Raw genomic sequence first — 17,619 nt, 5'->3', positions numbered from 1 at the left:
CCTCTCTCTCTCTGGTCTAGAGAGCACTGGATTTGTCTAGACTGGATGGACAGCAGGCCCTAAGGATCCTCCTGTCACTACCTTCCCAGCGCTGGGATTACATGTTTGTGCCATCAAACAGGATTTTATATGGGTGCCAGGGACCAAATCACGTCCCCATGCTTATCGGGCAAGCACTTCACTGACTTAGCCATCTCCCTAGGCCTGTAACTACATTTAAAAACATGTTTTTTCCTGTTGATTCCAGCTCCCCACACTCCTTGACAGCAGTTCTCAAGGAATCAACTTGAGATTTTGGGGAGGAATATTATCTGATCTGTCACCAAGAATGCAAAAGGTAAGAGGCCCAATGTCATTAACCACTGTTTTGTTATGTCTTCAGACCATTTTTAATATATTCATTATATCAACTAATTCCACTGTACCTCTTGCCTGTTAAGGAGAAATTTGTCTGCTCTTCTTATCCAGTAGTTTAACAGTGTTAGCTCATGTCCTACACCATCTGTCCTCCTAGGTAGGAGGGGAAAAGAAAAAAATCCATTCTTGTGATGCTTCATCAAGACATAAGCACCAGTGGAACCCACAACTTGTCTGCAGTAGCTTGGCTCTTCATGGACTTGCAACTGTAGCTAAGGCTTTCTAGGACTGAGTGGTGGTGCAGTGAGCCACATGCTGCCCACAACAATAGCAAATGCTTTCACAGTGCCTTATTGTTGTGCTTATGGCTACAGTCTTTAGTGCTTTACACTCATGGATACACTTCCTCCTCCAGGGTGACTGTTTCGTGTTGTTTCTATGACCTACGTATACAACGTAAATCATATCTGATTCCATAAGACTTCTCAAATGTTGAAATTGGTTCCTCCACTTAAGAGTTGATTGTTGTATGAGCCGTGAAGAGACTACACAGATACAGTCACAAGCCTTAGTGAATACACAGACAAGGAAGAAGAGAAGGCATCTCTTTATGTGTGATGAGTGTAAGGCAAGGGGAAGTGAAATGAAAAATCTTTTGTTATTTTCTTCCCCCCCCCAGACTTTTCCCCTTTGGTTTTCCCAGCTGCCTTAGGCTCAGCCAACTTGGGAAATAACATGCTTGGAATCTGTGTTTATAAAATTAAGCTCAATCATGGCAAAGCAGAAGCCCTGCTTGGCAGGGAGAGTGAGAGTGAGAGTGAGAGTGAGGACTGCTGGCCACCTGCTGCCCTGGAGCCTCTAACACTTTCTTTTCTCTTTCTAGCATTTAAAAAACTCAGCTCTGCCAGGCATGGTGGCGCACGCCTTTAATCCCTGCACTTGGGAGGCAGAGGCAGGCAGATTTCTGAGTTTGAGGCCAGCCTGGTCTACAGAGTGAGTTCCAGGACAGCCAGGGCTACACAGAGAAACCCTGTCTCGAAAAAACCAAAACCAAACCAAAACAACAAAACAAAACAACGCCCCCCCCCCAAAAAAAAAAAAACCCAACCAAACAAAACCCAAAAAACCTCAGCTCTGTGTAATAATGGTGAAGTGGGCAGAGCATGTGAATAGCTTCCCAGAGCACATCAACACTTTTCATTCTGTGTGTGGGTGCTCCGGAAGATTTCCTTGCCTGCTTAGATAAGAGGTCTTAGCGTTTGAGAACCAAGTTAAAGCAGATAGCCCGGTGTGTATTAATTGATATCAGAACATTTGACCCCACTACAGCCCTTCATTTCTGAGAGCTTTGATTAACTAAGCAACATAATAATGATAATAACCCCTTCTGGTCATAAGACCCACTGTTGTTGAAGCAATCTGAGATTCTGACTTTCTTACTGAGGCATAGACTGTGATTATAAAAGTGACTCACTGTGTGGATTCCACACGGTGCTCATCAGTTTCGGAAAGCAAGTGTTGGCATGTGTACAAAGAGAGAGACCACAGGTAAACATCGCTGAGAGAAGTGGGAGAATGTTTTCCGTCACGCCTGGTTGGATCCTAATGGTTTTTTTTTTTTTTTTTTAAATTTCCAAGTTCCTTAGAATGTGACTAGTAAGGTGTGGTTAGGGAATAAACACGGCATTGTTTTTATTTGATATTTTCCCTGAAATGAAGCCAAGGGGCCTGATGGGAACCAGGACACTGGTGCCACTTGCCAGTGTCCCCCAGATTTCTTAGCATCACAGATCTACTTTTCAAAGTTGAAGCCATGGATACCATGACACCCACCATGAGGAGAGAGATGAGAATACCAGGTTCCTCTTAGTGGACATAGAATTTGAAATTTTTCATCCAATAAGTGAGACATCTGTTTTTTGCTTGAATCTTAAAACACACACACACACACACACACTCTCGAGCTCAAATGGGGGTGGGGTGGGAGGGAGAGAGAACAAACCACACGTTTCAGTTGGATGGAAGCACTCACATGGGATAAAATGAAGTTAATAAGATATTTTGAGGAGCCAGAGAGGCAGCTCAGCGATTAAGAGTGGCTTGCTGATCTTGAAGAGAAACAGCGATCCGCTCCGAGCATCCACAAAGCAGCTCCCTGTAAATGTGTAATCCCAGTTCTGGAAGAATCAACAGCCCCTTCTAACATCTGCAGTCATCTGCATGCACATATGCACATACAGACACAGACAGAAGACACACAAGTGCACATAAATACAAGGAAAGCTTACAAAGGACAATTTTCCAAATATAGAACACCACATTCTAAAGTTTTCAGTCGTAGAAATTTGCCATGGCTTTGCATTTCCGGAACAGGAGAACGATTGGCTTATGGTGATAGAGTCTGCGTTTTTTCCAAGGAACCCGAACAAAGGAAAACAGACCATTGTTAGCATCTTTTGTGTTCTTGCTTATCTTCAAGTAGATGACAGCAGGTTTTTTTCTTCTTCTGCAGATGAATTAAGAATTGCTGAGAAAATTTATGTTTCCCTTTGAATAAGGAAAACGGCCTTCATTCTGTCTGCTTTTAGATTCTTCCGAGTCATGCTGCAATGCCAGCTCAGTCGTTAAGAGCACTGGCTGAGTTTCCAGAGGACCCACGTTCAGTTCCCAGTACCCACCCAGGTCACAGACATCTGTAACTTCAGTTCTAGGGGACTCTAACACCCTCATACAGACACACATGTGGGCCAAACACCAATGTACATGCAATAACATAAATAAAACTTTAAAAAGATTATTCAAAGCCCTTTCCTTATCCTTAGTTTATCCATCGGCCAAGTGTTCAAGACTTGCTATGGGTGAGCAGGCCTCTCCTGCAGAACAGTGGTCCTGAGACCTTCACACAGCTGATGAGCATCCTGTCTGACCTCCTATGTGGGTACCCAGAGGGAGGAGGCTCCCGAGTGTTCTCCTTTAACTGGTATGAAGACAATAACTATAAAGCCTTCCTGGGGATTGATTCCACAAGGAAAGACCCCGCCTATTCTTACGACAAAAGAACAAGTAAGTCCTCTGAGTCCTGTAGGCAAAGTGGCCTCTGGTGTGCATTAAGACGATGGGTCAGGGATGTGGGGAAGCTGGGCAGATAGATGGCTCAGTTGGTAAAGTTCTCGCTGCACAAGCACAAGGTCCAGAGTTCTATCCCCAGAATCCACTGAGAAAAACAAAGCCAGATGTGGTGCCACTGGTAATCACAGCTGAAGCCAAGCCAAGACAATGGGTTTGCTGGTCAGCTGACTTACCAGGTCCGGAGCTAGTGATAAAATGAGGTACATGGCACACTTCAGGCTGCCCTCTGACCTCTACATACATGTATATATGTGCATTTACACTACAATACACTACACACACACACATACACAAATACAAAAAAAGATGGGTTAGCATGTTGGGTTCTCAACCTCTGGGTTGTGATCCCACCAAAACCATAGAAAAGAACAGATATTTACGTTATGATTCATAACAATAACAAGATTATAGTTATGGAATAGCAGTGATATAATTTTATGGTTAGGGGCAGGGGTCACCATATCAGGAACTGTATTAAAGGGCTGCAGCATTAGGAAGGTTGGGAGCCATGGTTAACTGGTTTAAGAAACCCCAGTGCCAGGGTTGATTCTCCTTGCTCTTGTTAAGTGGCCTTGGGCAAAGAGATTTCTCCCAGAAATCCTCCTTCCCCTTGTAGAGGAGAATGGTACTCATAGAAGACTGGGCATGAGCCATGGAAGGCACCCACGCCCACTTGGAAAGGGAAAAGAGGGGACATTTCCCACTGATGTAACTGAACTGTGACTAAGTTCCAGGGCCAGAGAAGAGCGATGAAGGAGAAGGCAATGCAGAGTTACAATAAAGCTCAGGCCAATAGCATCCTGGCAAGCCAACAGGGCTGGCACGCCCCTGGCAAGCCTTCTCCCTCGCTTTCACTATTTTGTGCTGGGATAGGCTCTGAAATTACAAAAAAGACAGCAAGAGACACAGCAGAAGGAGTTGAAGGCTGAGACAGTTACATACAAGGAAGAGAAGGAGTTAGTAGATGTGGAATGACTTGAGACTACAGCTGAGATTGCAGCTGCAGGGCTAGGGTGGGGTGGGGTGGGGTGGATAAGAGGGTGGGGGGTGAGGGAAGATTTGGGCTTTCACTTCCTTTGGTCTCTTGCAAAAATCACAAGCGCCGCTCCTTAGCCTCTCTCTTTTAAGCAGAAATAAGCACAAGCGCAGCCCTGCCCTCTGTCTCAGCCCGGAGGCTGTTGTCAAGAGGCGCTATGGCAGTCTCTCACTGTTCTTAGTGGGAGCTTGTTATTAGTAGGGTCCAGCCTAATAACTTAGATTATTTCTCAAACCGTCCAGTGTGGCATTGAATGGGAGTTAGGCATGTGACTTGATGCACTAATGACCTTGTTTAGTTATGAGCAGTGGGGAGCTTTGAAAAAAAAAAATGTCCCTTTTCTCTTGACAGCATCCTTTTGTAATTCATTGATCCAGAGCCTAGAGTCAAACCCTTTAACCAAAATAGCCTGGAGGGCGGCAAAGCCATTGCTGATGGGAAAAATCCTCTTTACTCCAGATTCCCCTGCTGCTCAAAGGATACTGAAGAATGTAAGAGCCCAGCTGGTGTTGTTCTCTTATGTCTCGGACCTCCCAGAAGACAATGGTGTGCATGTGTGTGCATGTGCATGTAGTGTGTGTGTGTGTGTGTTTAAATAGGCTCCTGCCAATGACTCCCCTCTGGCTTATTTTCCCCTAAATGGATTCCTGGGTTTCCTCCCTCAAGCACAGTCACAGTAGGAATGCCTCTCTCTGGTGCCCTGCCTGGACCCACCCTCTCTGAAGTAGCCTGCAATTCTGCAATGGACTTTTCTTTCCCACTGTGTGACTTATATCCCTAATGGAAATGTTCAGCATCTTTTGATCTCTGGCTTCCTAGAACAGGCAAAGATGGGGAGGATAAATATTTGCTCACTAGAATCCCAAGTACAACTCAATGAGGCTTGGAATCAGTAGCAGCCTTATTGCATGTATCTCTGAGATACTAACAAATTAGATTCTGTCAATCCTAGAGTCTGAGGAATGGCAATGTTCCAGGAAAGGAAAAACACTTCCAAGAAGCCCCTTGTGGGCTGGAGAGGTGGCTCAACTGTTAAGAGACCTGGCTGCTCTTCCAGAGGACCAGTGTTCGATTCCCAGAACCCACATGGCAGCTCACATGTGGTATATAGGCATACGTGAAGATAAAGCACCCATATACTTAAAATAATAAGTTACTATTTATTATTATTATTATTATTTTATTATAAAGAAGAGAGGAGGAGGAGGAGGAGGAGGAGGAGGAGGAGGAAAGAGCTTTGCCTTAATATAACACCTTAAAGGTTTATGGTGAGGGCTAAAAAGACAGAAGCGAAGGTTCTTACAATTTCTTCTGTTTCTTTCTGTGTGTCTATTTTAGGCCAACTCAACTTTTGAAGAACTGGATCGAGTTAGGAAGTTGGTGAAAGCCTGGGAGGAAGTGGGGCCCCAGATCTGGTACTTCTTTGAGAAGAGCACACAGATGACCGTGATCCGAGTAAGGATGCTCACAACATAGGATGGGGAGGGCCGTGGAGACAGTTCATTCCAACTTCAGCCAGGCCAAGCTATCGCAACAGAACCTCAAGCACTCGCCTGGAAATGTCACCAAGTGGCATCTCTGGTGTTGAGTGGGGAATAGGCTTTTTAAATTCTGTGGGACAATTTAAAGGTTGCCACAAGGTCAGTATTTTTCCCATGAATTCACTTGAAGGCCTCAGGTTCAAAGAGGTGTTTCCTCAAAAGGCCAGCTCTATACTGCCAAGATGGTCACTTTTGTCTGTCTGGCCTCATTTACAATGTTGTAAAGCTCAAGAGGCAAGAGTTCTCAATAGCAAGACAATTAAAATGAGAACAAAGCGGAAGGCCATAAGAAGGAAATCTTCTATGTCATTTTTACATGCTCAGCAGTACTTCTCCCATACTCTGCCTTGCCTCTCCTCTACATAGAAGCCTTTGTGTTAGAATAAGACGATGGAAGTTCAAGCCTCCTGGCTTGTTTAGTGAGCCTCCATGTCTCAATCAGTAATCATTAAAAATCTGACATGATCTGAGACTAAGGCCAAAGAGCCTGTGGAATTCTTAATTTCTGAGACATAATGTTCTTCTTCCCAAGGACACCCTGCAGCACCCAACCGTCAAAGACTTCATAAATAGGCAGCTCGGAGAAGAAGGCATTACCACCGAAGCCGTATTAAACTTCTTCTCTAACGGTCCCCGAGAGAAGCAGGCTGATGATATGACCAGCTTTGACTGGAGGGACATATTCAACATCACTGACCGATTCCTACGCCTGGCTAATCAATACCTGGAGGTACGAGACAGCAATCCACCTGAGGACCATAGTGAGCCTCTTAAAGATAACATCATGGGTGAGGCTAGAGACCTGTTAGCCAGTCAGCTGGTATTGGATTCAGTCTTTCATCCTTCCCACATAGACATAAGGGTCCACGGCCATCTGACAGCATCTTCTCCTCTAGACTTGCATGCAACTGTCCTCACCTCTCGCTAACTTCATGACTCCTCTGGCTCTCTCCTTCTCCCTTTCAGCACACATCCATTCCCAGATATCTCCTGTCTGCCATTGTTCCAATGACCTTCTGTTGGCCAGTATCCACCAAACCTTGAGTCTGAGTCTCATCGATTGCTGGACACCCTTACCCCAAAGTCTTAAGGGCATGTCAGACTCAGCATGTGTCAAAAAATAATCGCATGTTCTCCTTTCCTGTAAATTCCTGCACTTCTAGTGCCAATTAATTTCAGTAGCCTTTTCAGATTCTTAAGCCAAGAACTTCAGGGCCATCTTTAATTTTCCTTTCTCTTTCACTGCCAGAAAGAGTGGTTCTAGACCGAGTGTTATGTGGTGCCACTTCTGTGCTGCATGTTTTTGCATCCACATGCCTTATCTCATCCCCCAGCAATCCCATAGAGTTTGTAGTGTTATCGCTGCCAGTATGTAGACATAGAAGCCAAGGCTTAAGGAGGTTGAATAAGATCCCACAGCCATTAGGAGTACTAAACAGAGTCCAAATTTGGGTGTGCCTTAATTCAGAGCCAGCCCTGATGACCTCTTTCTTCCCCTGTCACGCCCAGTCACGGTGCTCTGTCTGTTTTCGACCTCCCAATTATCTCTCAACTCTACATCTTGCTCTCTGGGCTCTGGGAGGGCTTGAGGCCTTGTACCAGCCTGTCTGAGCAGCTTTCTCCCTGGATTCCAGGGTTTGCGCTGTGTTAATCCAGGCATCCCTCCACGCAGACACCAGCATCACATTCCAAACACACATCTGCTTGCATCACTCAAATGTTTAAAGCCCGAATGACTCAACGCAGAAGCATCCAGCCTGTTTCTCTCCATTGGTAATGCCTCAGCTGCTGACAGCCCTCAGCGCTCATCCTTGCACCAGAAAATTCCACAGAAGGAGGGGAACGCCTTTCTCACAGCATAAGCAATACCCCCAAAGGGCCCCCTCCCACCCCCACTCCCTCCATCAGACTTCTGGGTCTTAATGCCTGGGGAGGGGAGTAGTTCTGACTGGGAGGCCTAGAACACATGCCACTGTGGGGGACTTTAAGCAAGATTCCTATGAAGTGAGGGAGGCATTGTCCCAAAAGAAGATAAAATGTGTGTCTGCTCAAGCCTACAGTGACTTTTTCTTTTGCTACCATCTACCTGTTCATTCTTGTTTGTTTTCTTTGTGGTGCTGGGGGTAGAACCCAGGGCCTCATACAGGCCAAGCAAGTGCTCCACCACAGAGCTGCTGAGTCTCTCCAGTCCTACGCATCTGAAATTTGAGACTTTGCCCTCAGGTCTTCCTTCTGCTGTCTCACAGGCTTGGAAATTCATTCCTTCATGATCTGCAGCCCCCCTCTCAGACCCTTCAGGCTCCTTTTCAAGTTCAAGTAGGAATAATCTGTCTGTGTGTCTATCTCGGGCTTGACCATCAAGATGGGTTACCTGGCATTAGTGGGTACATTTTAGTCATCTTCAGATCTCAACCTCACAGCCTCCAAGATTTTCACACCTAAAGGTTGATCACACCCAATGGGCTGGGCCTCAACCTCCAAAAAACTAAGGCCATTAGGGGGCTGAAGTTTCTTCTAGAAACTGGAAAGGGAGTTAATCTGAGACCTCTAGGAGTGAGCTCTTCTGTCCCAGATGGTGAGTCCTCAGAATAACTCACTAGTGAGAAAAAGCCTGGCTCTGTGTGTTCTTGGCTTCTCTTGAGGACTCCCACTGCCCTGGGGCCACAGCATTCCCTAGAACCTCCTTCTCTAGAATCCTGGACGCTGACATCACTGCACACACTCCTGAGGTATCTTCTTAGCTAGTACGAAGCATGGTGGCCGAAGCACCAGAGTTGAAGTAATCCCCATCTTACCTGAAGACAATAATGATCTTGGATGCTTTTTCTAAAACATATTCTGAGCACCAACCCAGACCAGCTGACTCAGAAGTCCCCTTTATTGCCCTGGTATTGCACGTATACTTACAGATCTGGAGCATTTACAGTGACTAACTGATCTCTTCCTTTCTTGCAGTTAAGCCCCCTTCCCCAGGCTCACCATTGCTACCGCTGCCCCGTTGTCTTAATCTTAGGCAGACAGAGCCTGTGCATGGGTATGGGTATGCCAGGGAGCTGATTTGCACCTATACTGGTTCTCAACAATGGTTTTGTGAGGTATAGGAAGAATAACTCTTGTCTTTGACTTGACTTTGTATTGTGTATGAAAAATTCCTTTCTTCCTTCTCTCCTTCACTCCCTTCCCCTCCCTCCCTTTGTGTTTCCCTCCCTCCCTTCTTTCTTTCCTTCCCTCCACACCCTACCAACTGACCTATATCCCCAGCCCTAAAGGAATTGTTTTTTTCCTAAGCATCTTGTGTTTAATACAGTAGCAATAGATGCGTAATGAGTGTCATTCTCTTAAACAGTTAAGAATTAAGCCTCTGGGTTGAGATTTCGCTAGACTCAATTATCTACTGTTTGTTCCTCAGTCTGCATAGCTGTGAAATGTGGATTTTAGGAGTATTGACCCGATACTTGGCTGGTTCTGAGAATTAAATGAGCTATTTCATGCAAGACACTGTCATATAAGAAGCACTAATCACTGTCAAATTTTAATCGAAGTACAAACGAACCTGGCCTAAGTGGAATCTGGCCCCCAGCTGGTGTCGAGCTCTGAGCTCATGAAACTGCTGACCATATATCTAGTTTCTCAGCCACTGTGACTTCCCCAGGGCTTTGACGTACAGATCACTGTGACCAAGAGTCAGTGGCCTCCCCGTGGGGACCCCTACAAGGCTTTTGATAAAGGCTGTGGTGATGATTCGGTTTCTTATCATCTTGCCCTTGGGTGGGGGTGGTAGTGGTGAGGGAAGCAAAGAGTTAAGGGACAGGAAGGAGAAGTCAGAGTGGGAGAGACAGTAAGGGACAGGGGCCACAGCGGTCTGCCTCAGCCCTTCAGCATCTGCTCTTGTGTTTTGGGCTATCTGGAGAAGCCCTGAGAACCCTGAGTAGCACGCTTGCCGTGGAACCCCTCTCTGATAGTTGTAAAGGTTTCTCCAGGACAGGGAAGCTAGTGTGTTGCCACCCGTGCCTTATTTAAAAATGCCAGCTCGGTACCTCCATTTCAATCATGGGGCTTGCACTAATGAGTGTGGAACACTTCCTCATGGGACAATCTAGGAGCCTACATCCGTGCCTATTCTAAAAACAGAAAGCAAACCAAAAACACTTATGGAAAATTAGGCAAATGAATTCTGTTACCCATAACAATGGGGTGCTTAATTGTGATATTGAAAAACAACAGAAGCTCTGAGAACAAAGAAGACATCTTTAAGCTTTTCCTCATTATGGGAAGCGAGAGTGATTCAGTAGATTTTCTTCTCAGAGACCAGAAGGGCTAAATCTCTTCCTTCCTGCTTAGGGTGAGGTCTGTCCCATAGATGGAGCGCCCTGTAGGATATCCACTCTCCTGAATCTGTCTTGTGGATCCAGGTTAAACATCCGCGCATAGAACGGTCCGACCTGTCCCACAGGGTTTATGGACTGGACTCTCTGCTTCTTATGAGTTATTCTGAGAAATTTGACACTCTAAGGCTTGATTTTCTTGAATGTACAATTCTAAATAGGGATACAAGGTCATTGTGGAGGACAGGATGTGAGGGAGCACGGCAGCAAAGCACTTAACACATTCATCAGACCTGTGTGCAAATGCTAGGCTTTGGGGACTCTTCATTTAGAACGTGGGGTAGGACCAATACCTCTTCAGAGCGGCTGTGGAGATGACATGGGACACTCTGGGCTCACACCAAGAGCATGTATGTACACATGGCAGCTGCTGCTCTGAACCATGAACGGAGTAAAGACTGTACCTTTTCTTACACTTGAAAATGCCTAAGCGTTAGTCATGGCATCACGTGCTGATCTTTGGCTTAGCCTGGGTGAACTGGCTTAGAGTCACAGTTGGGTCTGTCTATTTCCAAAGCCTAGGAGGACAGCTCTGGGGCACACTGGACTTGGACAGTGACCCAGAGGCTGAGAAACGTCCATATCCTCCAGCTACCTTCTGGATAAAGCTTTCTGTGGACTGCCCCTCATCCCATAGCTTTCTGCTGACCCTGAGAACTAAAGGTTGAAGTGAGGCAAACCTCTTGGTTAGAAGGTGGACAGTTGTCTAGAGACAGCCATGCTAGTGTGGACATTTGAGTACCTGCACATCTCTCACATGCAGAGTGGCTTTTCCTGGACAACGTCCCATTACCCACATCTCCAAATCTAGGGAGCCTGAAATTTAGTGAGGACTTTATAGGTAATAATTTATGGGGAGTATGTTGGTTTATTTGTTATTTACTTTGTGTGTGTATGGTGGAGGGCAGTGTAGGGTGTGCTATGACAAGTGGGGAAGTCAGAGGACAGCTTGTAGAGTGATTTCTCTCCTTCTACCATATGGGCTTTTAGGGTTAAATTCAGGTTTTCAGGCTTGGTAGCAAGTGACTTTACCCACGGAGCCATCTTGCTGACCCACATTTAGGTAAACATCATAACTTCATATGCATGCACATTTTATTCATCACCTATAGATGTCTCTATTCACATGTTTTCAATAGAAAAACACAATTACAAAAATCCACAAATTATCCTTCTGATTACCCTTTAGTTGGAATATTTATACTTCTCCTCTTCAATTATTTTTTTTTTTTTTTGGTTTTTTTTTCGAGACAGGGTTTCTCTGTATAGCCCTGGCTGTCCTGGAACTCACTTTGTAGACCAGGCTGGCCTCGAACTCAGAAATCCACCTGCCTCTGCCTCCCGAGTGCTGGGATTAAAGGCGTGCGCCACCACGCCCGGCTCCTCTTCAATTTTTTTGTTGTTGTTCAGCAAAAGGTTAAGCCTAGCATAAATCAAATACTATTTACAATTCGCAGTGGATTTAAATTTCTTAGCACATTTGAATTTCAGGTCTTAAGTTTCATATCAGGAAGCTGAATTCAGCCAAACTTTAAAATAAAAATATCTCTAATCAAAGCGTAAAATTGTACCTTAATCAGTAACAGCTACCTTTTGCTAAGTCTTGAGAAAAAAAAAAATGTAGTCACTAATTGCTTTTCTTTGGCTATCAGCTCAGCCAGTGTACATAAGTCTTTATGAATTGGATGGTGGTTATTTTCTTGAATTATCAGAGTGGTTTTTTTTTAACTACTTTTCCTTGGCACCTTTAATACTTCTGTCCACATGCCACCACCACCAACCATGATGTTCTCAGGAAATGTATTTTTCAGGCTAACTTAAGGGGGAAATTGGATAGAGAGATGAGGTCAGATTGGGTGTTGTAGAATTAGATGTGCAAATATTGGCTGGGTACCCGTGTTACTTTCTTCTGTTAACTCAATGACCCCAGAGACTGGGAAGGTATTGTGGGAGAATTAGAGAGGGAAACAGAATCTATGCCATAAGCGCAATTATTATTTCAAGGGCTATAAATTAGGTCCTAGGCAACTCACAATCACTGTATTTTATGCCTCTTTGATCTCTCAAAGACCTAGAACTTACACAGAGAAAAGCAAACAGGTGGAGGTAGGCTTGGGACACCAGTGGAGGAGAGAGACATGCGTGGGCCCTGGGGGAAGAGCTGTGCTGGACGCTATCTTCTCTTGCAGCCCTCCTCTGTGCCAGGTAACCATAACTGCTGTCACTGTATAGCATTCAAGGCAAAGCCTCTAAGAGACTTGACTCCCTGCCACATCACAGCAGGTGAGTGGGCACTTGAGAGTTCTAACCCAGATCTGTACTGACTTCAGTGATGACATCCTTTTCCCTGTAATATACAAGGTCCAGAGGCCCTAAAGTACTATTTGCTCAAATTATGTATTGAATCCAATAAAGATAGCAACCATTTTACAATATTTGAGGTGAGTTGCTCCTTGTAGAGGCCTGTCGTCTCTCCTAGCCCCTCCCCAGGTTCCTGCTACTTCTGGACAGCTCCCACCTCCTCTCCAAGGAGATATTGCTTAAACCCAAGCCCACTGTGAAATATGGCTTACCAGTCCTCAGGACTGTCTCATCACTGTGAAAGTAAATGCCTTCACAGCTCTTTCTATCCTATGAGACTGCTCCAGACCTCTCAGCTTGGCTAGAGCGCCCTTCCCCTACTTCTCTACAGCCCTGCCTGGCTGTGCTCACATCCACGTTTCAGGTCTCAGTAGGGTTGGTTCCTAGCCTTCTTCTCTAGGCCTTCTTCCTTCCACAGGAGCCCAGTCATGACCTGTCCACACCCAACCTATGCTGGCCTGACCACATCAAGGGCTCAAATTCTATCTTGTTTTTCGTTTTGATTTCTCAGCATTCCTGAGTAGATCTCTAGTGGCATAAAGTAGACACCAATAAACGTTAAACCTAAGCAGAAAATAATGTTTGCCCTGAGCCTCAAAGGTTAAAGCCACTGGCTAAGGAAACCAGAAAGGCAATTTTAGGCAGAAGAAAAATGTTTAAATGAGACGCAGAGCTATGAATCTACCAGACAAGTTCACACGAAGCAGGAACCTGAGCAGAGAATAGATGTGACACTGAAATATGCTGATTGAAAAAGTAACTTCTACTCCTCTGATGTCATTGTCTCCAAGGCTTTCTGCCTCTGTCTGCCAACCCAGGCTTAGTACTGGAAGCTTCTAGCCACCAAACAATCTACTTTAGGCCTACAATGTTTTCAGCCTCTGAGACTTAGTGCTAAGTAAGCTCACCTGTTTTGGTTTGTTCTGACTTCTGGCTGGCTGGTTCGCTGTTCTGGCTCAAACTCTTCTCCGTGCTGACTGACACAATCTGGCTTCTCTCTTGGCCTCTGACTTTTTGCTCAGCTTAGCCGAAAACTAACTCTGCCGATCTGTTCTAATCTTCTAGCTCCTGTTCATTCTCTGGCTCCTTCTATCTTTACCTTTGTCCAGAGTGTTTTCTCTTCAACCTCTCTCTGGGTGAAACTGTCTCCTCTTTCATTCTCTCTTGTGCCTCTGTTTCCTGTATGTTTTTGTGAGAGTTGGGCATATCATATTCTGTCAAATCTTTCTCCAATTTGTCACTTTCTCTGTCACTCAATTAGACATCATTTTTAAACGCAGGTGCTTCCTTCTACACACTAACTTTGCCTTCATTACCTGGGCATGTCTGTATTCCAGCCAGAGGGATTAAAGGTGTGTGCTAAGGGCTGAGTCACACCACAACTAGAAACAATTTTTTTTTTCAGTAAATAATACAATTCCAGGACCCACTGTGTGAATGTGACCAAAAATCCTGCAACTGGTGATGTCTGGACTTAGCCAGCATGGCTCATAAAAGCTTCATTCTGTGTGTGACAAGACACACTCTTCAACATCTATGTCTGGGCTCTGTTACTGGGGACAACATAGCTATCCATCTATCTGAAAAATGAGTAAAACCCAAGCTATTCAGATAACAACCACTAGTGGGCAGAACTCTGTTTGTGGTACAGAATGGTCCTACTGGTCAGTGCACATATAGCCCCATTATTATTCAACACAGTAGCCCTCACCCCCAGGTGTTGTTGGAACAATGGAACAGGAAACTGGGAGAGCTAAACGTTGGGACGTTATTAGTCAAGTGATGGTGACTTTCATTGGAACCAGCTGGGTAGAAATCATTGCCCTGGTGGCTTCGCAGGGCATTTGCCCTGGTCCTTGTGAGTCCTCATTCTTCAACTTCGCCTTTTTATTCATTTCAATACTCTATCTATCTATCTATCTATCTATCTATCTATCTATCATCTATCTATCTATCTATCTATCTACCCACCCTATCTATCTATCTATCTATCTATCTATCTATCTATCTATCTATCTATCTATCTATCTATCTATCTATCTATCTTCTTTATTGGTTAACCACAATGCAATTCACTCTTTGTGAGTGAATGTTTCAGAAGCCTGTTCACACTGCCTGATTTATTCACAGCACCTTGCCTCTAATTCACCATCCCAAACAACCCAAATAGCCCAGAGTGATTTTACACCATGGCTTTTTCCATGTAGTTGGAAATAAATTGTGAAGGTTGCAGTTTACATCTGCCAGGAAACTAATTCTGGGATCTTTGCCCACTCCCATGGTGTTTTTCAAAAGGAGCCCCAGGTGTCTGCGCGAATGCTATCGGGACCACAGGAGGCTTCCACTAGAGCTTATCAGCTGTTTTGAAGAGATGTAAGGCAGGATTAAAAAGCCTCAATGCCTCCCTTATCTCCCAAGACCGACCTTTGAGGCTTCATGGACAAAATATGGCTATTTATGCCCAACTGTCAGCACAATGTGCCAGGCACCTTTGATTATCAAGTTCAAATGAAAAGGAAGATGTTTCTTCACAGCCTCCGCTAGACACCGCTTACCATGTAATAGATAATTCCATGAATCTATGACTTAATGTTTATGAACTGGATACCAAGAGGTCTCAGCCCAAGAAGGGAGCTTGCTTCCCCTGCAGCTTCTCCTCCAAGGTGATGTTTTGTTTAGCTGTGTCAACAAATGAATGTCTTCTGGCAAGGGCCTGGGCACAGCTGCTCCAGCCTTTCTCTTCCAGCAGGGTGGCTTCTCTTTCCAGAACCTGGCCACTGTGAACTTCACTTGGTGGAAGGAAGCTGCAGGAGAAGTTGGGGGCGGTGGGCAGGACTAGGAGACCGCTTTGTGTGTTGATCTATCTCCGCTTTGTTGGCTGTCAGAGGGAGGGCGTTGTCCTGGTTCTCACTGAGATTCTGAGTTCCTACTGTGACATTTGCTCAAACCTTACCTCTGAGGGCAGAGGGTACTGCTTTTATTCACTTTTCCAAGTAGGTATGCTGGGTTTGTGCTGAGCACTTTACTTTAGCCAATCTTGTTGCCCGTCACACTTCCCTAATCTCCATGATGACATAGAACACGATGGCATTTAAAAATAAACTCCATGGCCTCATTAGAACCCAGTGTGTTGTACCTGACAAACCTGTCACAATAGACTAAATACATCCAACCCAGGTCCTCTGATGAGGGATTTGTTATTAGCTCAGCCTCTTACAGCACATACATGTTCCAATATACATGCCCATCAGCCAAGGTTTAACTTTGGGGATTAACTTAAGTATCAGGAGGGAGTCGGGCCACAGGCAGATGGCCTTCCCACGAGAATACGTTTTGAATCATACCTGACTCACATTCAAAGCAGTTTCTTCCTCCTGACCTCATAAAGAAAGTTTGATGAGGGTGATGTGATATTTGTGTTTGGTTTTTATAAAACCTTCCCCTGGGCAGCAGCAGCTGAAAGTCCCCCTCTGGCCGATGGACAGCTAGTAGAATATCACCCTCTCTACCCCATTGCCCAGGTGGCCTTGGCTTCCGGCCACAGCATTGTTCTGGCCAGATGGAGCACTGTGGAGTATTAGCTCAGGACAGTCCGTTGTCCTCACACAGATTATTTGAAGAAAATAACTGCTCCCCTGCCCTGGTGAACAACTGTCATTAATGAAGACTAACCGTGGCAGGAACTTGAGAGGCGCTTGGTTATTGACGTTCAAAGATATTTTACAAAAACAAGAGTAAAATGGTATTTAGAAAGCCCTCGTTATTCATGAGACAGTGCAGTGCACTGTTGGGGGTGTAAAGAGATTCTGCCCTAAGGGGAATCAGTGTATTTTGTGGGCTTTTAATGACCACAGTAACTGGCCTTAATGTGATTCTGGAGATGAAATGTGTTCATACGAATAAAGCCCTTGGGCCGGTTTGGGGCATGGAGTAAACCTTCGATATTTGTAGTTGCTGTTTGTTTATTGTTATGCTTTGCCATGTTGGAAAGCAAACCTAGGGCCTCGTGCACGCTAGGTGTGCATTCTACACCCCCTGCCCCGGCTTTTTAATCCTGGTGTGAGGTACCCACTGCAGCCTTTTACAATCACTGCCTCGTGTGATCCTTAGAATGAACCTCTGAGGTTGGGCACAGCTCAAATTACAGCGAGGGAAGCAGAAGCCACAGGGAACAGCAAGAGGGGGTGGCATAGAGGACGGTCAGACCCCAACCCTGTGCTGTGCCTCTTCCCAAGGTGATGAGGGGGAAACCGACTTGGAGGTTTTAAAATAGATGTAAACATTTGAGAATCTGCTGAATTCTGTGTTTCTCAGAGTATCAAGGTCCCCATCTAGGGAAACACATCAGGAAATATGACTATGAATCAACTGCCTGATTAAACAGCCAGGACGGAGCCCACGTCATCGCAGGAGCCAACAATATCACCGAAAACATCAGCTGTTTATTCCAGTATATTAAGATATAAGGTTCAAAGAGAATGAGCTGATGCCCCTGGAAGTCATGTTATTAACACTGTATTTGTTTATATCAGCTCTTTTTCCCCCAGCAGTTAGACCCTAGTTGAATTGCAGCAAAACGCCTTTTCGTTTTTCTTTTAATGAATTGCTGCCAGTTTTTTTCATGAAAAAACATAGAATTTTGTTCAAAGCACAGAGGGATAGCCACACTTGCAGCATTGGGGCTCACAGATTCAAACCAATTCAGTTCAGAAAATGCTTGTTGACACCCTAGCATGAAAAAAACCAAAAAACAAAATACTATTCCAGAGACCATGTTGAACAGAACGTGGCCCTGACCAGAAGGCACTTA

General features: G+C 45.1%; 1 protein-coding gene across 1 annotated transcript in view; it reads left to right on the top strand.

The window, feature by feature from the left end:
• The window catches only part of Abca4 (ATP binding cassette subfamily A member 4), a 146,225-nt gene that overhangs the window by 38,611 nt on the left and 89,995 nt on the right, over positions 1 to 17,619 (top strand). Inside the window, 5 exon segments of the mRNA XM_021157524.3 lie at positions 248 to 337; positions 3,180 to 3,420; positions 4,874 to 5,013; positions 5,861 to 5,977; positions 6,596 to 6,793. Coding sequence (XP_021013183.1) covers positions 248 to 337; positions 3,180 to 3,420; positions 4,874 to 5,013; positions 5,861 to 5,977; positions 6,596 to 6,793 — 786 coding nt within the window.

The sequence above is a fragment of the Mus caroli genome, unplaced genomic scaffold (assembly GCF_978045245.1).
Source record: "Mus caroli unplaced genomic scaffold, Mus_caroli_1 scaffold_3, whole genome shotgun sequence".
Classification (NCBI taxonomy): Eukaryota; Metazoa; Chordata; class Mammalia; order Rodentia; family Muridae; genus Mus; species Mus caroli.
Note: the sequence above shows the minus strand (reverse complement) of the source record. Positions and strands in the feature narration are given on the sequence as shown.